The 25,713-nt window shown below is 45.0% G+C and overlaps 1 protein-coding gene across 1 annotated transcript in view; it reads right to left on the bottom strand.

Annotated features, from left to right (window-relative positions):
* CCDC180 (coiled-coil domain containing 180) overlaps positions 1-25,713 on the bottom strand; it is a 76,514-nt gene that overhangs the window by 45,860 nt on the left and 4,941 nt on the right. The window contains 12 exon segments of the mRNA XM_006878330.1: positions 2,109-2,197; positions 3,229-3,308; positions 5,110-5,229; positions 8,849-9,012; positions 10,770-10,865; positions 10,994-11,104; positions 11,193-11,321; positions 12,667-12,776; positions 18,143-18,231; positions 18,740-18,930; positions 20,217-20,307; positions 20,555-20,624. Coding sequence (XP_006878392.1) covers positions 2,109-2,197; positions 3,229-3,308; positions 5,110-5,229; positions 8,849-9,012; positions 10,770-10,865; positions 10,994-11,104; positions 11,193-11,321; positions 12,667-12,776; positions 18,143-18,231; positions 18,740-18,930; positions 20,217-20,307; positions 20,555-20,624 — 1,340 coding nt within the window.

Raw genomic sequence — 25,713 nt, 5'->3', positions numbered from 1 at the left:
GCATTGAAGACAATGGCAAAGAACAAGGCACCAGGAATTGATGGAATACAAATTGAAATCTTTCAACAAACTGATGTAGCACGGGAAGCACTCACTCATCTATGCTAAGAGATTTGGAAGACAAATACCTGGTCAACTGACTGGAAGAGACTCATATTTGCTCCCATTCCAAAGAGAGGTGACCCAACAAAATGTAGAAATCATCGGACATTATCACTAATATCGCATGTAAGTAAAATCTTGCTAAAGATAATAGAATAACAGCTGCAACCATTCATTGACAGACACCTTCCAGAGGTTCAAGCTCAATTCAGAAGACTTGGACTGAGAGATGTCATTGCTGACATCAGATGGATCTTGGCTGAAAACAAAGAATACCAGAAAGATGCTTACCTGTATTTTATTGACTATGCAAAGTCTTTCTACTGTGTGGCTCATGACCAGCTATGGACAACATTGCGGCCAATGAGTATTCAGGCGCTCTTAATTGTGCTCAAGAGGAACCTGTACATAGACTAAGAGGCAGATAATTTAACAGAAGGGAACACTGATTGTTTTAAACTTAGGAAATGTATGTGCCAGGGTTGTATACTTTCACCATATTCATTCAATCTGTATGCTAAGCAAATAATCTAAGAAACTGTATTATATGAAGAAAAACGTGGCATCATGATTGGAGGAAGACTCATTAACAACCTGTGCTATGCAGATAATACAACCTTGCTTGCTATTGAAAGTAAAGAGGACTTTAAATGCTTACTGATGAAGATCAAAAACCACAGCCTTCAGTATGGGTGGGTTGCACCTCAATGTAAAAACAAAAATCCTCACCACTGGACCAATAAACAACATTCAGATAAATGGAGAACAGATAGAAGTTGTCAAAGACTTCATTTTGCTCGAACAAACCATCAACACTCATGAAAGCAGCAGTCAAGAAATCAAACAGTGTATTGCATTAGGCAAATCTGCTGCACTGGAGTTCTTTAAAGTGTTGGAGAGTAGAGATGTCAGCTTGAGGACTAAGGTGCGCCTGACCCAAGCCGTGGTATTTTCAGTGACCTTATATGCATGTGAAAGTTGGACAGTGAATAAGGAAGACCATAGGAGAACTGATGCATTTGAGTTATGGTGTTGGAGGAGAACATTGCAAGTACCATGGAATGCCAAAAGAACAAACCAACCTGTGTTGGAAGAAGTACAGCTAGAATGCTCCTTAGAACCAGGATGGGCAGATTTCTTCTCTCATACTTTGGACATATGGTCCAGTCACTGGAGAAAGGTATCATGTTTGGTAAAGTGGAGGGTCGGAGAAAAAGAGGAAGACCCCAATGAGATAGGTTGGCACAGTGGCGGCAGCAATGAGCTTGGGCTTAGCAACAATGGTGAGGTTGGCACAGGACTGTCAGTGTTTCGTTGTGTTGTGTATAGGGTTGCTATGAGTCAGTACTGAGCTCAGGTAGCGTAGTGGTTACGAATTGGGCTGTGAACCTTAAGGTCAGCAGTTCGAAACTACCAGCCGCTCCACGGGAGAAAGATGAGGCTTTCTACTCCCGTAAAGATTTACACCCTTGGAAACCCTGTACAGGGTTGCTATGGGTCGGAACTGACTCGACGGCACTTAACAACAACAACAACAACAACAATGCCAGAAAACCAGTCATTGTCACGGAAAGGGTTTATAGCTGAACTCACTGCCTCACTAGCTACAGAGACCAGTAGAATGGCAGCAGAAACTGGGCAGGACAGCAGCAACAGCAGCATGATTTATAAAAACAAGAAACTGGAAATACCCCACAATACACCCTCCACTAAATAAATACTAAGGGTGATGAGTGATGTGAAGGCCAAGGTCTGGGGTTATCAGAGATCATGTAATGTCATTTGCAGGGTCAGGCAAGGCTTCCTGGAAGAGGTAATGTGGGACACAAACAGGAGGGAAGGGTAGAAATCACTGGGGGTGGGCAGGGAAGGGAGAGCAGTCCAGGTAGAGGGAGCAGAGCCCCTGAAGGCCAGAGAAGAGCGAAGCAGGGAGACAGGCTGGCAGGCAGAGGTGTGGGGAAGGATCAGGGAGATTCCTCTCTCAGGACCCTAGGCTGGGAGCCCACCTTACACTTCTGCACCTGGGCGAGGCACTCCTGCCAGGTCTTCTCGTACTGCAGGCGGATGCGCATCATGCAATCCATGTGGTAGGTGTCTTCAAGGGCAAGGGTGTGGAAACAAAACATGTCAGCAGGCTTTCCAAGAAGAAGAGGGGAACTCAGGAAATAGCTTTCCCCAGCAAAGTGCCTTCCTGACAGAAGCCATGGCCAGTGGTCCCAACGCATATCCAGGCCCTGGCTCTCCCCTAATGCCCCCGACACCTAGAGAGAAGCACCTCCGATGGCCTCCTTTCTGAAGTCATCCTGGTGAGTGAAATTCTTTAAGGGATTTCACCAGGCCATACAACAGGATGCAAATGAATGCAAATCCATGGATTAAGCCTGTGTTTGATTCCTTACCGTGTGGTGGACTCAGAATGCTTGGAAACATTTCTTTTCTACTTTCCCTCCTCCCTACTGCTTCCCAGTCTACAATTAGGCACAGTGTGGCTCTAGGTATCTAAGATAAATAAACCACAAGCCAGTCATGGATACAAAGTTCAGTTTCTAGAAGGTGAAGGACAAGACAATGATGCTGTGGTGGTTGGCGGACAAGGGTCACAGAGGAAGATAAGGCTGGCTGGTGGCTGGGGCTAGCTGAGGACCCCAGGGAGATGCACACTGGACCTGGTGAGAAGCTCTTCAAGTCGCTGTCTCCCATCTCAAGGGTTACTTCCTAGGCCACAGAATCCGGACCCTTCTCAGACATTTCTGTGATGGGCCCTTGCTGGAGACTACTGCTCCACCTTCCTGCACCCCTCAGATCCGTTTGCAAGCTCTGACTTTAACACATCAAGCTCAGGAGCCTCCTCTGGGCGCCTCTGGTCTCCAGGATGAAACCAGACTCCTTCATAGTCTGGCCCTCTCCCTCCTGCAGCTTTCCCACCTCCTTCTCTTCCTGCCCACCCTATGCTCACTGTTCTCCTGCACCCTCTTCCCTCCTGCCCCAAGATAGGCTTGTCCCCCATCTCCTGAGTTTCTAACAGAATCCCAAAGAGATGGCCACAGACTGGCTAATGCCATACAAAGCTACTACTGGGGCAAAGCCCTGGGCAGACCCAGGTGGAGCCCTGCAAACATCACTCACCCAGTTGCTTATTCAGGGCAACAAGAGAAGAATACCATTCGGTCAGTTGAGCTTGGCTGTAAACTGGGGGCAGAAGCTCACTGGAGAAAGAAGATGTGGCAAGTAAGCGACACTTGAATAAAATGCAAACTTAAAAAATCAGTAGCATTGTCAAGGAACATAGCTTCAGAATATGATTCATTTAAATGGAAAGAACAAAGTGTCTTCATTGGGATTTTCTGGTGCCAAAAAAGACCTGAAAAAGGTCCTTTAATCCTAGTGAGTTCATTTTTAGCAAAAGAAGAGTGATTTTTTTTTTTTTTTTTTCTTAAATGGAAAAAATCCAGGCTACTCATATCACTTGACCAAGAAATTCTACTTCTAGGGACCTAAGCTGAAAAAACAGAAAATTCAGATAAAACTCATGCACTAAGATGTTCACTGCCAATATTTATTCCTTATAAACAAGAAATCTTAACTTTTGTGTAAGCTGGTGGTGACGGGTGCCAGCAAGTTGGTTCTGATTTATAGTGATCCTGAGGATGTAAATCTTCATGGGAGCGAAACAGTCTCATCTTTCTCTCGAGGAGCAGTCGGTGGATTCTAACTGCTGACCTTGAGGTTAGCAGTCCAGTGCATAACCCACACTACACTACCAGAGCTCCCTAACCCCCACATATAACAATAGAGAGATGTCAAAATAAGCTACATTAGATAATAATTTAAAATCATTAAAGTAATAGTACAGCCGATTAAAAAGTGGTCAAAATGTCAAGGAATCCTCCCCATCAAGTGGTACAGAATTAGACAATTCTCCCTAGCTTGAATCTGGACTTGGCCATGTGATCACCTTTGGCCAATGGGACATTAGGAAAAGTGACACCAGCAGAAACTAGACAAGGGCTTGTGCACAGGGCCTTGTCCTGTCTTGCTGCTGGGAACTCTTGCCCTGCCTTGTGAATGAGCCTGAGCTAGCCTCCTGGAAGCTGAGGCCACGTGGACAGAGGCTGAAGTTGTTCTCGCCAAGGCTCCGGACTAAAAAAAGTATTTAAAAATTATGTGCACATATACCTATCGGGGCCAGAAAAATGCATGCAATCTTAGCAATACTCCAAGCCCCTCGGGAGACCTGTGTGTGAGCAGAACTAGGATGGCATCCTGGGATTTCCGGAGGAAGGATTTGGAACTGTGGGTCAGGAAGGCTGGGGTGTTGTCCCCTGCTCCCAAATAAGGCAGTTCCCTAAGACAGCTCCTTTGTCATGACTACAAGGCCACTTTAGCTCCCAGAGAAGAGGGGAGTAAGTGTGGTCTACAAGGTACGTTCTGCGATGCTGCCGAGTCCTTCTAGGACAAACTTCTTGAAGTTCATTGGAGTTCTACGATCAAGGCTTCGCTCTTTTACATTGAGTCCGTGAGCTCAAAGCACACACTCTGGACACTAGAATTGTGCTCTGACTCCATCTCTACATAGTCACACTGCAAAGGAGCTAATTTGTATAGGCGGCCAATTCCTCTAACTTACCCTTCCACACAGTAAAGCTGAGGGGGGACACTCAGCTCACCACTAGCCTCAGAAAGAAACCTAAACACCTATGGATGCTGCATACTCTGGTCCTGTCTACCCCACCTCCCTCCCCCCACCCCATTATAACCTTCTTTAACGTTCTACACCAGAATCACACTCAACTTCTTTCTGTAGCAAGTGTGCCATGTTCTCATTTGCTATTGGGGCTGGAAGGTCCAAAAACAAGGACCTGGAGACCAGCCACAACCAGAGACCAGAGACCAGGGAGATGCCTTGGTCTGCAGAGTACCTCAGGAGAGAGGTCTCTACTGATGGTGTAGCCACCTCCCCACCGGACCCCAAAACGTGGTCCTTCCTCACGACGCCTCCTGAGGTACCACAATGTGTAGAGATGTTGCAGCCGCTTCTGCTTTAGTGATTTCTGGGTTTTCTGCATGACTTCCAGCTCCTTCTTCACGGCTGGAGGAGACTGGATCCTCTCACTGGCCATGAACTCACTGGGCAGCCAGACACGTTTGCACCACAGAGAGGAGAGAAGGGGAAAGAGAAGATGAGACCATGGCCAAACATTCCGAGTGTCCTTCCCTTACACACTGGCTTCTTCCAGCCCTCCTAGACCTCAGGGATACGGGAAAGAAGGTGGAGAGGAAGGCTGGGGGGAAGAGGGAGAGGCCAGGAGAAAGACAGAAAGGAGGTTAAAAAGCCAGGGAGAGAAGGGAAATTGGGAAAGAGGGAGGATGGTTGAAGAAGCAGGGACAGTGGAGCCCCAAGTGCCCTGGCAGCGTAGTGGATTATGAGCTTGTCTGCTAACCTCAAGATCAGCAGTTCAAATCCACCAGGTGCTCAATGGGAGAAAGATGAAGCTTTCTGCTCCTGTAAAGGTTTATAGCCTTAGAAAACCTATACAGGGTTGCTTAGAGTGGGAACAGACTTGACTGGATACAACCACCAACTACCACTCCCAAGTGCAATCCAGGAGATAAGAGGGGGGACCTGCAGGCACAGATCTAGATGTTGGTAAGAGCTGTTGAGTTGGTTCGGACTCATAGCGACCCTGTATAGTTTCCAAGGAACAGCTGGTGGGTTTGAACTGCCAACCTCGTGGTTCACAGTCCAGTGCTGATCCCACAGTGCCACATCAGAAGTCCCAGATAAGGATGAAGGTCTGTTATAGAAATGAAGCAAGGATGGCCTCCATGCACTGGTCCCAAGCTGTTTACTTCTTCATGGCCAAACCAATAACCCAAACCAAATCCATGGCTGTTGGGTCGATCCCACTCATAGCGACCCTACAGCACAGGGTAGACCTGCTCCCTGCGCGTTCCCAGGCTGCGTACTTTATGGAAGCAGAAAGTCTAATCGTTCTTCTGTGGAATGGTTGTGGGTTCAAACTGCTGACCAACATTTAACCCACTGTACCACCAGAGTTCCTTAACTGAGGCCAGTTAGCCCCCAAAACCTGAAGTTGCCACACTCAAACTTGTACATATTCAACTGTTCTTAAGCAGAACAAATAAATAGATTTTTAACCACAAAGAGAAAGCCTGCTTTATAAACTCTAAAACTGCGGCCAACCTCTGCTAGCTCGAGTGAGGTAAGATAGTGATGACGGTGGTGTGCCGTCGAGTTGGTCCAACTCCTAACAATGCCATACACGGTTTTTGAGGCTCTGCGGAGTGACTGATAGAGAGAACTGCTGATCTTGTGATTAGCAGCCCAACTTGTAATCCACTACACGACTAGGGCTCCTTCTAGATAAGATAAAACCCTGTAATGATATGCAGTCCTGGTCTGGCACTGTGGGTTAAAGCACTGGACCACAAAGTCTGTTTGAACCATAAGATCAGTGGTTCAAACTCAGTAACCACTCCTTGGAAACCCCATAGGGTCGCTGTGAGTTTGCACCAACTCCAGGGCACTTAACAACAATGCTCCATGGTCGATATGTGTCTGAATCAACTTGACAGCACTTAAAAACAGCAAGGTGCCATGGAGGGGCTCTAGTGATGTAGTGGGTTATACACTGGGTTGCTAACTGCAAAGTCAGTAGTTCGAATCCACCAGTCACTACTCAGGAGAGAAAGATTTGCAGTCTTAGAAATCCTCTGCAGGGTTGCAATGAGTCTGAACTGACTGAACAGCACAGAACAACAAGAAGGTACCATGGAAGGATCCCTGGTGGCACAGTAGGATAAGCACTGGACTGCTAACTATAAAATCAGCAATTCAAGTACATCAGTTCACCAGTGGGGAAAAGATAAGGTTGTCTGCTCCCATAAAGTTGTACAGACTCGGAAATCCTGTACAGGGTCACTGTGAGTTGCAATCGATCTGTTGGCACTGGGTTTTAACGTGCTGTAGGATCAGCGCTGGATTGTGAACCACAAGATCGACAGTTCAAACTCACCAGCCGCTCTTCAGAAACCCTATACAGGGTCACTCACTATGAGTCGGAACCAACTTGATGGCACTTAACAACAGGATTCCTACTGGCACGGTGGGTTACTGGTTGGGCTGCTAAGTGCAAGGTCAGAAGTTCAAACTCCCTATCTGCTCCTCAGGAGAAAGATGAGGCTGTCTGTTCCCATAAAAATTTTCAGCTTCAGGGACCCTATGGAGCAGTTTTATGCTGTCTTATAGGGTTGCTATGAGTTGGAATGGACTCAGCTTGGCAGTGGGTTTGGGGAGGCGCTGCTGCCTTTGGAGTGCTCTGACCCAGACACGCCACCTTGCTGCAGAGGACTTTATTCAGATTCCTGTAGGCCCCGCTTTTCCTCCCCTTCATGGTTCCCAGTGCTGCTTGTCTGCTGTAGAAGACTGTCTCTGCAATGCTTCGGCTCCAAGAAACAGCTGCTGGGCATCGCTAGGCTTTCTTCTTGATCAGCCCCTAACTCCCTGGAACTCACTACAGGCTCGTGACTGCCGCTGCCAGCTCTGTCACTGAGAGCAAGTCACCTCTCCTAACTTTCCTCTTCTCTGAAGTGGAGCTATAGATGGTACTCACTCGTGAGGGGACTCAATCCTGTAGGCAAAGCCCTGAGCACCGTGCCGGCAACATGGGGACTGATGTTTGTAACAGTTCCCAATCCTAGGCCCAGAACCTGGACTTTCCATATACTATCTTGTAGGATCACTTGAATCCTACCACCAGGTTATTAAGAATATGCCCATTTTGTACAAAAAGAGAAAGACTCAGGTTCCCGTAGCTTGATTGGTACTTGAGCATGGAAAAGCACTGGTGGAGCCAGGCCTTGGAATGCTTTTCCTTCATCCCCAGCATCACACTCCCGCTATCACTGATGCGCACAAATGTACAGACTGCCTGGCCCCACCCCACCAGGACTAGCAGTTTAGATGGATGCTTCTCTGATGTCCTTCACACATCTGAGCCCAAAGTGTTCTTTGCAAAAAACAGCCTTGCTTGTTGGCTGAAAGCTCCAGGACTCTTGTGTGGGTACGAAACAAGTGTCATATGGGGTTAAGGAGGGCATGGAGATGGGCCCTCTCGTCACACTCCTCCCACGGGTAAAAGTTGCTCTCCAAGGGTGGCATGTATCTAAAGCCTCCATTCTCTGTGACCCAGGGTTATGAGTAGTAGTTGTTGTTAAGTGCCTATGAGTACAGGGTTTCCAAGGCTGTGAATCTTTGCAGGAACAGAAAGCCTCATCTTTCCCCATGGGGCAGCTGGTGAGCTCAAACCACCCACCTTGTGGCTCTCTGTCCAGTGCTTATCCCACGGAGCCATGCTGCTTCCATGAGTAGTAGTAAAAAGCAGCCATTATGCAGCTATTCCGAATAATGTTTTTAAGGACTCTGTACTGCTCTCAGAACATGTGTATGGCGTAATGAAGAAAACAAGCTAGAAAACTGCCATCTACAGTAATGGCTTAAGAAGTCTGTGAGAAAATACACGGTGTTCCTTACTGGGGATTTTTCATTTCTTTACACCTTAATGTACTTCTAGATTGCTATGTTTTTAAAGGGTACATATTACCTTTACCACCAGAAAAAGGGTAATGATAAAATGGGACAAAGACTAGCACATGCCCAACCTGCACTGGACCCCGCATGCTGCCCCCTCCACTCTCCAGGTGGGCAGTGTGAATAGCCACTGACCTGAAACTCTGTACCAGAGCTTCCTTCTTGAGACCCTTCCAGGTGTCCACCAGGGCCTGCCAGCGGCGGTGGTTGCTGACATCCTGCTGCAGGGTGGTCACCGTCAGGTTGAGGAACAGCTGGGCAATGGCCCTCCGGTTGCCCAGCAGAGCCTGGTTTATGGTCTGCAGACACAAAGGCTCAGTGACAGAGGGGCCAGGTGAAGTGCTGACCAAGGGGGACAGTGGCCAAGCGTGTTGGTGACAGGGTCTGAAAGATGCTAAGAAGTACCGAGGGGCCAGTGGTCACTCTAAAGCAGGTGCCCGAGGCTGAGTAGCCACGATGGAGATGGGGTACTCCTGAAAGGTTTATCCATGGAGAAGAGCATTTATCAGAGAAGGCGACAAGCATTAAGTCCACTAGTTGTTGTTGTTGTTGTTGTTGTCGCTGTTAGGTGCCATTGAGTCGGTACCAACTCATAGCGACCTTATGCACAGCAGAACGAAACACTGCCCCATCCTGGGCCAACCTCACAATTGTTGCCATGCTTGAGCTCATTGATGCTGCTACTTGGCCAGTCCATCTCGTTGGGGGTCTTCCTCCTTTTCTCTGACCCTCCACCTTACCAAACATGATATCCTTCTCCAGTGACTAGTCCCTCCTGACAATATGTCCAAAGTATGAGAGATGAAGTTTGGCCATATTGGCCTCCAAGGAGCACTCTGGCTGCACTTCTTCCAGAACGGATCTATTGGTTCTTTTGGCAGCCCATGGCACTTTCAGTATTGTCCTCCAACACCGTAACTCAAAAGCATCAATTCTTCTACGGTCTTCCTTACTCACTGTCCAGCTTTCACATGCATAGGAGGTTACTGAAAATACCATGGCTTGGGTCAGGCACACCTTAGTCCTCAAGGTGACATCTCTGCTCCTCACCACTTTAAAAAGGTCTTGTGCAGCAGATTTGCCTGATGCAATACGTCGTTTGATTTCTTGACTGCTGCTTCCACCAGTGGGACTAAGTATTTAACGATTTTTTTTGCTTCTGTATCAGAAGCAATGTCCTCACATCACCAGAGACCGGCCACTTATGGCTGTTACCAGTGCCTCCTGTTTCCCCCAAATAAGGCCAGAGGTGGAATGTTCTTCCCCCATGATCCTGGTGGTTCTCACCTGGGCACTCTTGGTGTGGGGCCACTGTGGGGTGCTGTTCTTCTGCTTAGCATTCCTGCCCCCCTAAAATCAAAGTAGTCACCCCAAGCCTGCACCAGTCACCCTCCACACATTTCCCAAAGCCCTCGAGAAATGTGGCACTGCCTGAAGACAAAAATCAACTGGAAAAATCAGACATTCACAGGTCAAGAACTCTGGTGTGTAGCATCAGACAGCCCCCAGGACAAGAACTCTGCTGTGTAGCATCTAACTCAGTGCACACAGCAGCTAAGCCCCTCATGCTGTTCTGTGATCATCTGCCAACATGCCTGCCTTACCACTAGACTAGGAAGTTAGTCTCCCTTTGCCCTGTGTGTCTAGATTAATGCCCAACATAGTAGGCACTTGGCAAAGTGCTCAAAACTAGAACACCATGTTAGGTACACTTGGTTTAAAAGGCAGGGAAGTAAGAAATGTCTTTTAGAAAGATTTCTATTGAAAATGCTTAAAATAACAAAGGCACTGATTCGAAAACTTCAAGAGGCCAAGAAATGCTATATATGAGTAGCAGGCCATTCCAGAGACACCATGGGGTCCTACTTCTATGGGGTCCTGCTCCTTCTCCCATGGGACATTGTTATTAAGTGCCATTGCATCAGTTCTGCCTCATAGCGACCCTGTACAGGGTTTCCAAGGAGTGGCTGGTGGTCAGCAGGTCGGTGCTGATCCTACTGTGCCACACAGGACTCCTCTCCCATGGATTAGGTCCCCGCACATAACTACCACTTACCATGGCTTCTTTATTTATCAGTCTGTACACATCAGGCTGCATGAGGTAGGAAGTTTTCTCAATGATTTCCACATACTTCTTCAACACATCTCTAAGCTAGAAAGGAATGACAAGGCATCAGACTTAATGACTGTCTTCTTTTCTGAAGAACTCAAAGGAAACAGATGGATTCCCAACATACTTAGCAAGTAAAACCACCAAGGAGCTTGTGCATGCCAACTCACTTTATCAACTCGAGAGAACTCAAGGTAGTGCAGCTTTTCATCCAGCTCCTTGATCCACTGCTTGCGGAAGAGGCACTTCTCAGACACCTTATCCCACAGTTCCAACAAAGTCTACAGAAGAATGGGTGGGAAGGAGAAAGGGGAAGGAGCAAGACCAGGCAGGGGAGCGTGGGGAGGCCCAGGCAAGAGGAATCCCTACTTGGATGGTGTACTCTTGGAGCTTGGAGTCAGTTTCCAGCTTTATGAAGAGATGCTCAATGTCTTCATCACACTCAGCCAATTTTTGCAGAAGAAGGGTTCCTGATTCCAAGATGAGAGGTTCCATTTCCTAAAACAGGCCAGGAAGACCAATGGGGAAATGCTAGGCATGGTCTCATCTTCCAGAAAAATCACTATCACCTAGTCCTAACGAGTGATGTGTTCCTGATATAGGATTCACAAACACAGTACAGAGAGCAGCCACCATGCTGAGCCTTTGTCCTATGCTTTACTGGATTCCCATCACAACCCTAAGACTGAGGTGCTGACTTTGGGAGAATATTTATTAAAGAACTGGCTAAAGTAAAGTACTCCAAGTTTACCTCACACAAGGACACTGAGGCTCAGTTAAGATGTGTGACCAAGGCCATGGAGTTTGTGGATAACAGTAGAGGTGGTCTAATTGAGATGCCCATGTGAAAGGGGTGAGCTGGCTGGGGGAGTGTGTGTTGATGATCTGCCTGGAGCCAATTCCAGGAATCTAGGACTAGGTGACACAAGTTGGCGAGGGGAGTGAGCAGTGTCTGGGGATCAGACAGAACTAAGAGGGGACGAGGCTTAGAGGCAAGAAGGCTGATTTTCTTTAGGGAACATTTCAGAGACCAATTTGGCTAGGAATAAGGTCTCTGGCGAAGAACAGGTAAAGCCAAGTGTGGAAGGTGCTAAGGGTCAGGCAGTATCAAGCCATCAACTTCAGGCCAAGTCCTTTGGACATTCAACAGGACTGAGCAAGGAGGTCAAAGGTTGGGCTTTGGTGTCAGACCTAGAATCCAGTTCTGAGTTGGCCCCTATGTGCTGTGTGACCTCAAGGAAGACTCTGGACCTTACCTGCAGAATGGTTGTTGTTGTTAAGTGTTGTCGAGTCACTGCTAACCCATAGTTACCTGGTTTAGGGTTTCCAAGGAGCAGTTGGTAAGCTTGAATCATCGACTTTGTGATTCAAGCTGACGTTATAGTCCAGCGCATTAACCCACAGAGCCACACCAAGATGCTACAGAATGGTGGCAACAGCCAAAGCTAACTTCTAGGACGGTTACAAGAATTAAGGTGGGCCAAGCTATAGGATGGAGTTCTGGTGTGACACTGTGGGTTAATGCACTGGACTGCAAAGTCAGTTTGAACTGTGAAGTAAGCAGTTCAAGCTCACCAGCTGCTCCTTGGAAGCCCATACAGGGTCGCAATGGGTCAGAACCAACTTGACAGCATTTAACACCACAAGCGATACAATCACTATGACTCAGAACTGACTTGATGGCAGTGGTTTTAAGCTTAGCACCTAACCTTGCAGGCACGAAGCATTCATACATAGCTACTATCACTCCATCTATGCCATGGTGTGCGAGGACTTCCAAGCTGGGATGTAAAGGAGGAGGAAACATCTTTGGAACAACACAGGAATGGAAAAGGACTCTCACCATCCCAATTTGTTTGATCTCCTCCTGAAAGTTCATCAAAGCACTCTCATAACTCTCCTTTTTTGACTCTCCTCTCCTTTGAAGGGTGATGGTGCTGGTTTTCTCAGGAACTAGGGGAGAAAGAACGGAGGTGATAAGGTTGTTCTCCGGATACAAAGGGATTCATTCAAGGGTTCCCAGGAAAAGACAGCACAGGAAGAGAGCACCTGAATGCCAGGGCCTTTCTTCGGAAGACTAAATGCGTAGCCACACAAGCAGAAACAGGGGCTTAAGGAAAGAGAAAAAGGGGAAAGGTGAGCCTTTGGTGAAGCAGGGAGCGAGGCCTCATATACTCACTAAAATGCAAAGGGAACATTTCAGAAGGATATGTGCAGAATGGTACCATTTATGTTTTTTCTATAGTTTTATAGATGAAAATAACACATAATAATAATCGATACTTAGAAGTGATACCACCTGCCAGGTATTATTAACTCAATTACTCATAGTGAGGCCAAGATGGCGGTTCTATCATTATTCCCAATTTCCAAGTGTAGAAACTTAAGGAGTACTGTGAGACCGGAAAATTACTTTGCACAAAGAATTTGGTCTTTGTCCCTGGTTCTTGGAAGGTAACCTCTAAATCCTTGGAATTTCCCAAGTAATGTTATTGTTCTGTGGCCTCCAGTTAATTCTGCCTAACTCACGATGACTAGAGACAGAGCAGAACCTCCCATAGAGTTTCCTAGGCTGTAATCTTTACGCATGTGAAAATTGGACAATGAATAAAGAAGACAGTAGAAGAATTGGTGCATTTGAGCTATGGTGTTGGAGGAGAATATTGAAAGTACCATGGACTGCCAAAAGAACAAGCAAATCTGTGTTGGACGAAGTACAGTTCAAATGTTTCTTAGAAGCCAAGATGGCCAGACTTCGTCTCTCATACTTCGGATATGTTATCAGGAGGGACCAGTCCCTGGAGAAAGATAACATTCTTGGGAAAGTGGAGGGTCAGTGAAGAGATGCTACTGTGAATGGGAGAAATCAGTAGGTAGAAGAGGTGAACAGAAAGTTTCAAAGGGCAGCTAGAAAACAAAAGTATTACAATGAAATGTGCAAAGACCAAAATGAAAAAAACCAAAAGAGAAGAGCATGCTTAGATTTTTTCAAGCTGAAAAAAAAATTAAAAGCTTCAACTTGTAATACTGAAGGATTCTATGGGAAAAATACTAAGTTATACAGAAAGCATCAAAAGAAGATGGAAGGTATACACAGAGTCACTGTACCAAAAAGAAATGGTCAATGTTCAACCATTTCAACAGGAAGTATATGATCAAGAGCCAATGGTACTGAAGGAAGAAGTCCAAGCTGCACTGAAGGCACTGGTGAAAGACAAGAAGACTCCAGGAACTGATGAAATTCAAGCCAGATTCAGAAAAGGAGGTGGAATGAGAGATACCATTGCTGATGTCAAACGGATCTTGGCTGAAAGCAGAGAATACCAGAAAGATGTTTGCTTGTGCTTTATTGACTATGTAAATACAAAGGCTTTCAATTATGTGGATCAGGACAAACTATGAACAGCATTGAGAAGAATAGGTAGGTATTCCAGAACACTTAATTGTGATCATAAGAAACTTGTACACAAATCAAGAGATAGTCGTTCAAACAGAACAAGGGGATACTAAATGGTTTAGAATCAGGAACCATATTTATTCAATAGGTTTGTTGAGCAAATAATCTGAAAACCTGTATTATATGAAGAACGTTCATATAATACAATGTGGCATCAGGATTTGAGGAAGACTTGAATGATACAACTTTGCTTGCTGAAAGTTAAGAGGACTTAAAAATACTTAGTGATAAAGATCAAAGACTACAGCCTTCAGTGTGGATTGCACCTCAATGTAAAAATAAAAAATCCTCACCACTGGACCAATAAACAACACCATGATTAATGGAGAAAAGTTTGAAGTAGTGAAAGACTTCGTTTTGCTTATATCCACTATCAACGCTCAGGGAAGCAGCAGTCAAGACATCAATGGAGGCATCAAGGAAAGAAAAGTGAGCCTATCAGGAGAAATCCCCTTTTAAGACTGAAGCCCGTGAGAAGTATTAACATGCTCACTGGTGACCAACCTGGATCTACTTGTAAGTGAAGTGAGGGGAAATGCAACAATGAAGGCATGGGCTGAATTTGGCCATGTTCCATTGACACTCATTGACCTTGAGATGGGAGAGAGCAGAGGAAAGCCTGGCTGGTCTGAAGTTTAGGAAGATGTGTGAGCCCATGGGTACTGACCTAGCCCTTGGGGGCCAGGGCTGAGAATGAAGCAGTCAGTTGGTCTGAAATGGAGGGAGGTGTGCATGAACTCCAAAACTTGCAGTTAATACCTATTTGACTTAGCTTGGATGGCTAGCTGACCAGAACGCAAACCAAGGAAGATAAAGATGTTTAATATTGAGAACAAGTGCAAATTGCTACAATTTGACAAACTAGACTTTTGCCTATGCGTGCAGTGACTCAAAATTCCAACCAGAATGGAAGGATTCTTCATATCAAAGAACAACCTTGTTTCCTCAGTGTACTGGGTTGGTAGGGATGAGAAATTTAGACACTGGCTATCAAAAATGGGGTGGGAGGGGCTACAAAGGCACCAAGTGGCTGGCTTACCAGCTTTCATGAGTGTGCTTAGTTGCAGAATGAGGGGGAAAAAGAGGCATAGAGAGCAGGAGGGATAAGAAAACAAGATCCTTCAATATACTGTCTACAAGAGATGTATCAAAAATATGGAGACAGCCTAAATACCCATCAGCAGAAGAATGGTTACACAAACTTTGGTACATACACATAATGGAATACTACAAAATGTTAAAGAATAATGATGACCCTGTGAAGCACCTCACAACATGGTTGAACCTGGAGGACATTATGCTGAGTGAAATTAGTCAATCACAAATGGACAAACATTGTATGTGACCAGCATAAAAAAGTTTTTAAAAGTTTTTCTTAATAAATGAAGTAACCTTTTATCAAGAAAAACTTGATATGATGATGGGGGGATTATTCATGGGCTAGGAGGTAGACACATGTTAACAGGGGTGACAGGGTAGGCAGTATACAACAAGAGGGAGATTAGCAGAGGAAAGATGAAGGTAGCAGGAGACACAGGGAGGAATGCAATAGATAAATGCTGTTAACTGTTGGTACAGGGAGGGGATTGCAACCACACAATGAAGCAAAGTGTATGATTTGTTGAATGTAAAACTGATGATCTGCTCTGTGAACCTTCACTCAATTCACAATAAAAAGTTGGAAAATAAAAAAAAGAAAGTAATCAAATAACATACTGGACTAGGCAAATCTAGTGCACAAGACTTCTTTAAAGTGTTCAAGAGCTAGGATATTGCTTTCAGGACTAATGTGCACCTGACCCAAGCCAGGGTATTTTCAATTGCCTCATAGGCATGTGAAATTTGGATAGTGAATGAGGAAGGCTATAGAAAAATCTAAGCATTTAAATTATGGTGCTAGAGAAAAATATTAAATGTATCATGGACTGCTAGAAGAACCAACAAATTTGTGTTAGAAGAAGGGCAGCCAGATTGCTCCTTGGAAACCTGGATGGTAAGACTTCATCTCTCATACTTCAGACATATTGTTAGGAGGGACCAGTCCCTGAAGGCATGGCAAAGTAGAGAGTCGGTGAAAAAGAGGAAGACCCCAAAGAGACAGAATGACACAGTGGCAGCATCAATGGGTTCAAACATAACAAGATATTTTCCTCCTCAAACATGAAGATTTCATTGTTCTCAAGATGTGTTACAATTTCAGTATTAGCATGTATAGAGTATTATCAACCCAGGAAGCTCACCTGCACTGCTGTGTTCAGAATTTTTAGTGGAGCTTTATTACATAGACAAGAGTGTTTCATTAACTGATGGTGCATGTAGTTTAATTCGGTCTTTAGTCCCTCCCTCCCCAGAGACTGGACAGATGTCAGAGCTCACAGTGAGTTCCCTTGTTAAATCAACTGTCATTACTCTGGAAGTTTCAAGGATTTACCTCTCAGGATCCTGGGATAAATGTCAGAGTTCTCTTTAATCAAGACCAAATTCATTCCTACATACTGTTAGAGTAATCTTTTAATAAAATTATAGGTGTTGTTTTTGCTGCTATGGCAATGGTGGTAACCAATGTAACAAGATTTTGAGGATGACACTGGACTGCGATGTGTTTCGTTCTGTTGTGCATAAGGTCAAAACCGACTTGAAGGCACTTAACAAAGAAATGCAACCCTAATAAAAACTCTTAAAACACTGAAGCTTGGGTGGGCTTCCTGGTTAATGATATTATCGAAACAAGGAGAGTAATGTGTCCCTTGGGGCACAGAAATTCTGTAATTCTGTTTTGGAGACTCTCCCAGACCTCATCCTGTCTTCTATTTTTGTATTTAAAATTTTTTTTTTTAGTATCCTGGTGTGGTGCTGCAGTATAATGCGCTGGGCCTCAAGGTTAGTTTGAACTGCATGTTTGGCGGTTCAAACACACCAACTGCTCCTTGGAAACCCTATACAGGGTCCCTATGTATCAGAACCGACTCAGTGACACCTAACAACAACACAACAATGGTAAGTATAACATTGTGTAGTATCTTGAATTTACTTGAATTGGCTTTTTTATCCAATGTCTTCTTAATTCTCACCAGGTGATTGGGTGGGACCATGCAAATAAGGTGTACAGGACTCTAAGGCTAGGACTGGTTAGCTTTGCCATACAGCTAGGTTTAAAAGGAGCAGTCTCAGAAACAGGAAAAGATGATCCCAGGACTATCAATAAGGAAGAGCATGAATGGAACATGATCCCTACCCAGAAAAGTGGGTGATGGCAGAGGTGGAGGCATGGAAAGACAGAGCAGCTGAGGGTTCTAGGCCCATGGCAGAACCCTACAGGCCGAAGACTGGATTGCAAAATGTACCTTTGGGCTTTAGCAAACTGCCGAGAAGAGCTTTGTAACACTTGCCCAGGCAGGCAGAGGACATGGGGCTACATAGCTGAGAAGGTGAAGACAAGACTGAGGTGTGCTTGCCGTACGGCAGAGAAGAGGCATTCCTGATTAGAAAACTGCTGTGTCCTGAGTTGGTTTTGGTCCTGAATTGTAACCTGTTCACTTCCCTAATAATCTGCATAATCGTGTGTATTGTTATGAGTACAGTGTGGCCATTACAATGAATTATCGAACCCAGATGTGAAGCAGAGAGTGGTGTGGGAGAGATGGTGGTTGAAGATGACTATAAGGTAGAGGCATGTCTGACCTCCACTTCACAGGAAATGTGTAAGGCCACATGCCTTGTTGACACCCGAGATCCCAAGGCGAAAACCCCAGTAAATGATGGAGCAGAAGGAAGAGTGGGTGCTGTCTCCTGGTTGATCCCTCCCTGCAGGGCTCTTCTTGTCCTGGTCAGATCTGTCCTTGGGGCAGGACCAGAAACTCACCGATGGTGTCTCTGAGGCCCCGCACTTCCCGGGCAGCAATGGTGTTCTCACTCTCCTGATATTTCTTCCTCTTGGCTCTTTTCCTTTCCCTGTAGCACAAACAGAGAACAGTTTATGTCTGGGTCCCAGGGCTGCTGGCTGGCACATGGGAGAGAGAGTCTCTGGACCCCACCTGACTCCAGAGAACCCCAAGGCAGCACCCAGTCTCATAACCAGCACTGCTCATGTTTCCTGTTGTCAGACACTGTGGGTGCTAACTGAGAAATCTTCACATGGGGAAAAAGGATCAGAGGGACCTAGTGACAGGTCCTGTGCTAAGTGTTTGGCATATGTATTCATTTGCTCTTTCAGTTCTAGAATTTCAAGCTGCGTGAAGGTGGGATTCCCATACCCAGAGCCTGGTCCTAGGTTCTCAATCCATCATTACTTACTGAGAGGAAGGACACAAAGACGAAATAAGAGCTACTACGTCCCTCCGCCAAGTACCTAAGCTTCATTCCCACCTGGGACTTATCTTGTGTGCACTCTTTTTAACTTTTCTGAAGAGCCCATGGGACACACAGGTTGTAGGGATGTGATCTGAGTGGCAGGGCTTACTTGAGAAGCACAGGGTTTTCCGTGACCCAGTCGTTGGGCAGGCTGTGTGCCCACTTCTGCTGCTGAGGAGACAGCATCTCTCCTTCAAGCACGTCCACCTTCTTCATCAGGGGTGTCTTACCACTCTTCAGGCTCACAGAATGCTCCACAGCCTGCTTCCGACTGGCCGCCAGTGACCGGACCAGCTGCACCTGAGTGCATGGGAGACCAGGGGTAGGAGGCGGAACTGTGGACTTCCCTGCACCCTCAGGTGGGCTGTGCTAAACTTCAATATCATTGGGAGATGCCACCAGGAAGGCATCTCCAGCCCAGGCCTTCAACCCAACAGCACATGGATTGGTGCCCTGGGATGAGGGCTCTATACACCACAAGAAACTCACGCAGCCACTTTGGAGAAGCTACCTTTTAAGAAATTTAAATGAGAACCAAGATGTTAATCTCTTTGCCTTATTTACATTTTAGTATTGTAGTGACAATTACACAAAAATATGTCATTTCAATTAATTTCTATATAATTCAGTGACACTGATTACATTCAAATTGTGTAACCATTCTCACAATCTTTCAATTTATTCTACCACCATTAAGATAAACTCAGAGTCCCTAAGTAAAACACCAGGAATTGGAAACAATGGAACCGCCCAATATAGGGAATTGACTAAGTACCTATGGTGTGTCCATTCAATGGACTGTCAGTTATTCAAAATGAGATCTATAAAGAATCAGTCAACACATGAAACGTTAGAAGTTCAAGTTCACCCAGAGGATCCTCGGGAAAAGGCCCTGGTGATCAGAAAGGTTTCCATGCATGGTGGCTCCATAAGATAAGCAATGAACTTCAAACCACAAGGTCAGGGGTTCAAGCCCACCAGCTGTTCTACGAGAGAAAGATGAGGTTTTCTGTTCCCACAGAGATTTAAAATCTCATAAACCATACAACAGAGTTAGTTGGTTCGGAACTAACTCAATGCCACTTAACAATTTAGGGTTTCCAAGGAGGGGCTGGAGTCCTGGTGTGGTGCTGTGGGTTAATGTGCCAGACTACAAAGCCATTTGAACTACAAGATCAGTGGTTCAAGCTCACCAGTCGCTCGCTGGAAACCCTATACAGGGTCGCTATGGGTCAGAACCCACTCAAAGGCACTTAACAAGGAGGGGCTGGTGGATTTGAACTGTTTGTGATTAGCAGTCCAATGATAATCCTACAGCGCCACATCAGGACTCCACATCACAAATCAAGTGGTCTAATTTTCAAGAACAGTCATTAATACTGTAAGCGGTAGATTTTAAGAACCAGCAGGAATTCGTTTTAAAATCACAAAGCAATTTCAAAGCCCTTATTTCATTGGATTCCCAGACTGGGAAGTCCTGGAAGCAGAGAACTGGGGAGTGGTGCAGAGCTAAGAGGACTGAAGGAAGGTGAATGAGGAGAGGAGAGGGCAAGCAGTGGGAAGTTGGGGGAACTGAGGGAACCTACCTCAGCTTCGAAGATCTGCTGGTAGACTTTCCCATTCTGAACCTGGGTCACTCGTCCCACTGAAGACATATTGACGGCCAGCCAGTTGCCCCTGCCAGAAAGCCATTATCCAGGTCACTTGTCTGCGGTTGGGTCTCAATTTCTACCTTGGATATTGGGAAACCAGCTCCCACCCCCACCCCTACCAAAAGCAAGTCCGCGGGGGAGAAAGAGGTCGGGGCCCGCGGGCCTCTCAGTTCAGGGGTAGTGGCTTCAGGGCTCCTTCCTCCCAGCCCCAAGCGCAGGTTTAAAACAAACAATAAAAGACGCGAGGGGGTGAGGGTAAAAATGAAACAAACCTTAGGCAAGAACACAACTCGCTGAGGTAGGCGGCTCTCTCCTCTGCCCAGAGAGCAAATCCTAGGCGGTCTTCGGGGAGCGGTGAAAAACGACTGGTTAGTGTTTCACTCCCCCTGTTGCTCCAAGGGAAAGTCAATGCGCACAAGGGGGCAGTTGGGATTTGAACCCCGCCTGACCTCGACCAGGCGCTGAACTCAGAGGGGAGGAAAGTGAAGCGAAGGAGAGAGCAGCTGGATTTCAGCGACTTGAATTAGGCGCCTGCTGTATATATAGAGGACACAGCCAACTGGAAACCACAACCTTCTCCCTTCTCCCCCATTTCCCCAACCCAGCGAGCAGCACCGGAGGTCCTAGGAGCCCCGCAAGGCCAATTGTGGATAGAACCACAACTGCCAAAAGAAGTTTGTCTGTCGTCTCCACGACAACGCGGAAGTTAGCCCCGCCCTCCCCTTCCTCCTCTCCCTCTCCTCCTTCCTCTCCCTGTCCCAGAAAGGCAGGGGCGGGGGATGGGGTGGGGTGGGGTGGGAATTACCCTAAGCACTGAAGGCACCCCACGAGGATTAGTAAACCTCTTAGTCTGCCCTCTCCCTCCAGGCTATGTTTCCACGGAAAAAGATACACTAAAAAAACCACTATAGCTAAATCAAAATGAATTTTAAAACTTATTCAAGTAACCCATAAAACCATAGGAAAAAGAAAACAAAGAATTGAACAGAGGAAACCAACAAAAACAAACAAAACTGCTGACTTTGAGATTAGCAGTTCAACTCATAATCACTATGCTACCAGAGCGCCTGTGCAGACTAAATAAGGAAGAGTAAAAAACTGGCTGTCTTTAAGAGAGTTCAACTGTAATGATATAGGTAGGTTGAAAGAAAGGATTACTTTTACTGTGTTGTTTTTAAATGCCATGGAGTCAGTTCCCACTCATAGCAACCCTGTATAGGGTTTCTGGGGATTCCTAGTGGGGCACTATAGGATAAGCACTGGACAGGGAACCACCGTGTCGGCGGTTCAAACCCACCAGCTGCTCCTCGGAAACCCCAGATAGGGTGGCTATGAGTCAGGACTGACTGGAGGACACTTAACAATAACAATAGGATTTCTGAGAAGCTTCAAACATGGTCTTGTGGTTAATCAAAAGGAAGCAAGAGTGACTGCAATATTATCAGATAAAATATACTTCAGAACAGAAAGGGACATAAACCAAAACGCCATAAACCAAAACACAAACCCAACTCACTGATACTGAGTTGATTCTGATGCATAGTGACACCATAGGACAGACTAGAACTGCTCTCTTTAGGTTTCTGAGACTAAATCTTTATGGAGGCAGACTGCCTCATCTTGCTCTCTCTGAGCAGCTGGTGGGTTTGAACTGCTGACCTTGTGGGGTTAGCAGCCCAACATTTAACTCATAGCATAGATCCTAAATGTGTAAATACCAAACAACAGAGCTGCAGATTTCAGCAAGGGTAGACAGATACAACTGAAAGGAGAAACAGATAAATATACAATTATAGTGGGAGATTTCCACAATCTTCTCTCAACAATTGAGAGGACAACAAGATAGAAAATCAGCAATGATGAAGAAAAAAATATGGTACTGTGGGATCAGCCATGGACTACAGACCAGAAGATTCAAACCAGAAGGTTCAAACCCACCAGCCGCTCCTCAGAAACCCTATATAGGGTCTCAATGTCAGAAGTGACTCGAATGCAGTAAACAACATCAACCAACAGTATCTAATGGACCTTTATAGAACACTCCACCCAGCAAAATACACATTCTTTTCAAGCACTCATGGAACATTTATCAAGAGACTGAGCCATAAAACAAACCTCAAGAAATTGACAAGAATTGAAACCATACAGTTTGTTCTCTGACTACAATGGGATCAAACTAGAAGGCAATAACAAAAGGTAATAAGAAAATCTCCAAACAAGAGGAAGCTAAACACAAACACAACACTTCTAAATACTATATAGGTCAAACAGGGTGTCTCAAGGGAAATTTAAAAAGTATATTAAACTAAATGGAATTTCAGTGTTTGAGCTTGCAAACTCTGAATTCCTAATTGGCATCAAAAGAAATCAGAGTAATAGAGCAGAAAATGTTCCATTTTCCTCCAAGGCTGGAGAAAAATAGTCAACCATCGTGGATGAGGTAAAGCTCTTTTAAAGACCCCCACCTTTCAGAGGTTGTTGCTATCCTGTGACAGACAGTACCTTCCTCCTCTAAGCTCCAGGAGTTCACATGGGCTGTCTGAACTCCTTGTCCAGTTTAGGACACTGAAGTGGACATGTGCTCTGTGAAAGTTAGACTTAAGTGCTTACTTCAGGGGGCCAGAGAAGGGTGACTGGCCCTTCTCTTTCCTTCTGCGTTACATAAACTGATGACCCTGCAAGATCTCCTATTTCAAAGAAGAACAAAAACTTCAGTATCTCACTTTAATTAATATAAGCAATGAAGGAACAAAATCACAACTCGCAGACTACAGGAGAAGCAGGATTGTAATATAATATTTAAGATTAGCATTTGCTATTTTCAACAAATAAATATTGCTCCTCTCCAATTGGCAAAAATTTCATTGTTGTTATACAGAATCCCAGTCCTCCTTCTTTTCCTCCCCAATCCTCCATCCCATAAAGCCCAGGGAACAGTGAATGGGGTCATGCCATCAGATTTGACGCTGACAGGGTGCAGAGTAGAGTCTCCTCTCATGGGGGAGGTTTGTGATGGGGGCAGGAGAGACTCCCTCAGTCTCGGTTAGGTGTGCAGATGGAATCTTTGAGGCAGCCTGAGAAAGGCTAGAGTGATGAGAGATGAAGTCTTGCCATCCTGGCTTCTGAAGAGCATCTTGACTGTACTTCTTTCAACACTGATTTGTTTAGTCTTCTGGCAGTCCGTGGTATTTTCATTATTCTTCTCCAACATGATAACGCAAATGGTCTTCCTTATTCATTGTCCAACTTTCACATGCATATGAGGGTACTGAAAATACCATGGCTTGAGTTAGGCACACCTTAACCCTCAAACTGACATCTTTGCTTTTGAACATTTCAATGAGGTCTTGTGCAACAGATTTGCCTAATACAATACATCATTTGGTTTCTTGACTGCTGCTTTCATGAGTGTTCCTTATAGGTGTATGGATATTATCCTATCACAGACGGCACAGTACTTCAAGATAGATCTTGAAATGCTCTTTTATACAATGAGTGAAATACCATTCCTCTTCAATCTGTTGTTCCCTGCATGATTAATTGTATGATTGTCTGATTCAAAATGGCCAATACCTTCTGGGGCAAGATGGAGGAGTAAGCAGACAGGCTGAGCAGATCTTCTGCAACAAAGACATGACAGACTAAGAGAAACAGATACAAATGGTGATCCTGGAACCCTGAGCTTCAGAGGTGAAGACAAAGAGGTGGACTGGGCGCTGACTGGAAGAGGAAGCTGAACAGTGAGGTAAGAAAAAGGGACATGCTATCAGCTGGCAAGGAGCAGCATGGCCATCTTGAGTTTTTTGAGCAGCTGTTGATATAACAACCTGCAGGCACAGAACGTGGCTTGATGTTGATGATGAAGAGGGTGCCGTTTTCCCTTGTTGTGTGTCCTACTGGTAGCCAGGGGCTCATCCAGTCCCTGCCCTTGCCAATCCAGTGGCCAGAGTCATCCTCTCCTTGACACACTTAGCTCTACCTGGAGTGCTGGAAGTGCCGCCCCTGATTCTGGAGGACCATGGGCCCACCCTGAGTTACAAAACACAAACAGCAAATAGAACCACAAGCACACTGCCATTCTCTATCACATTCACCAGGATACAGGTGGTGAGTGCCTGAAAACATGCCAACATACAATCATCAATTAAATACAAATGCAGCAACACCACAATGTCTCGGAGAAATCAGACAATGTAAGAGTATACAAAGAAACAAGACAAAGTGCTTCAAGCATATGGCCAAAATATGGTCAGAAAATAGACCAGAAATGATCTCAGAACCACTTGAAAAGGAATTTAAAAGAATGATATTTAGGTACCTTCAACAAACTTGAGGGAGTCCTTGTGTGGTGCTGTAGGATAAGCACTGGGCTTCTAGTTGTGAGGTTGGTAATTCAAACCCACTCTTCAGAAATCCTGTTAGGGCCACTATGAATCAGAATAGAATCCATAGCACAATGGATTAAGAGAAAGATCGAGGAAAACAAACAAAACACAGAAAAATTTTTTGAAGAATTCAGGAAACTACTGCAAGAATAAGCTGATGAAAGAAATGAAATGAAAAATCGGAAACCATACAAAAATAACAATTAGAAAGCCAGAAGATTATTTTTTATTAAGACTTCAGATATAGATAGTACATTGAAAGAGCCAAGATGTAGAATTGAATCATTGGAGCTCGATGAACAATCTCTTAATATTCATCTGCTAGAGGAACAATCAGAAAAGAAGAATAAAAAAATTTAAAGAATGTCTAAGATGTATGTGGGACACTGTCAAGAGGAATAATTTACATGTGATTGGGATTACAGACAGAAAGAGACCAAAAAGAAAAGAATCATAATAGAAAAGTATCTAAGAGTTGTTGAAAGAAAACTTTTCTACAACGTGAAGGATAAGAAGATAGCTATCCAAGAAGTTAAATGAACTCTAAACAGGATAGAACTCAAAGAAAATCACCAAGATATTTTATAACCAAACTTTACAAAACTAAAGGCAAAAAAAGCATCCTGAGAGCAACTTGGGGAAAATGAAAACTTACCTATAAAGGAAAACTAATAGAGTAAACTGTGACTTCTCAGCAGAAACCATGCAGGCATATAGAAAACTCTGAAGTAAAACAAATCCTGCCAACTACAAATCATATACTTAGTCAAATGATCCATCAAATATGATGGAGATTAAGACATGTCCAAATTAAAAAAAAAGGAAAATAATTCACAGATCAACCTTACAAAAAAATACTAACAGGAGTTCTTTGGACAGACAACCAACACCAGCAGACAAAAACTTGAGATGAACACACATGACAATGTCATCCAGAGCTCAAGCTCAATATAGAAGTATCCAAAGTAAAACAAACACCCAAAACTGAATACAGGGAACCAATGATACCAGTTTGCAACAAAAGATCCATAAAGCAAAATGAGGGA

This window comes from Chrysochloris asiatica, unplaced genomic scaffold (genome assembly GCF_000296735.1).
Source record: "Chrysochloris asiatica unplaced genomic scaffold, ChrAsi1.0 scaffold00053, whole genome shotgun sequence".
Classification (NCBI taxonomy): Eukaryota; Metazoa; Chordata; class Mammalia; order Afrosoricida; family Chrysochloridae; genus Chrysochloris; species Chrysochloris asiatica.
This window is presented reverse-complemented; position numbering and strand designations above follow the sequence as displayed.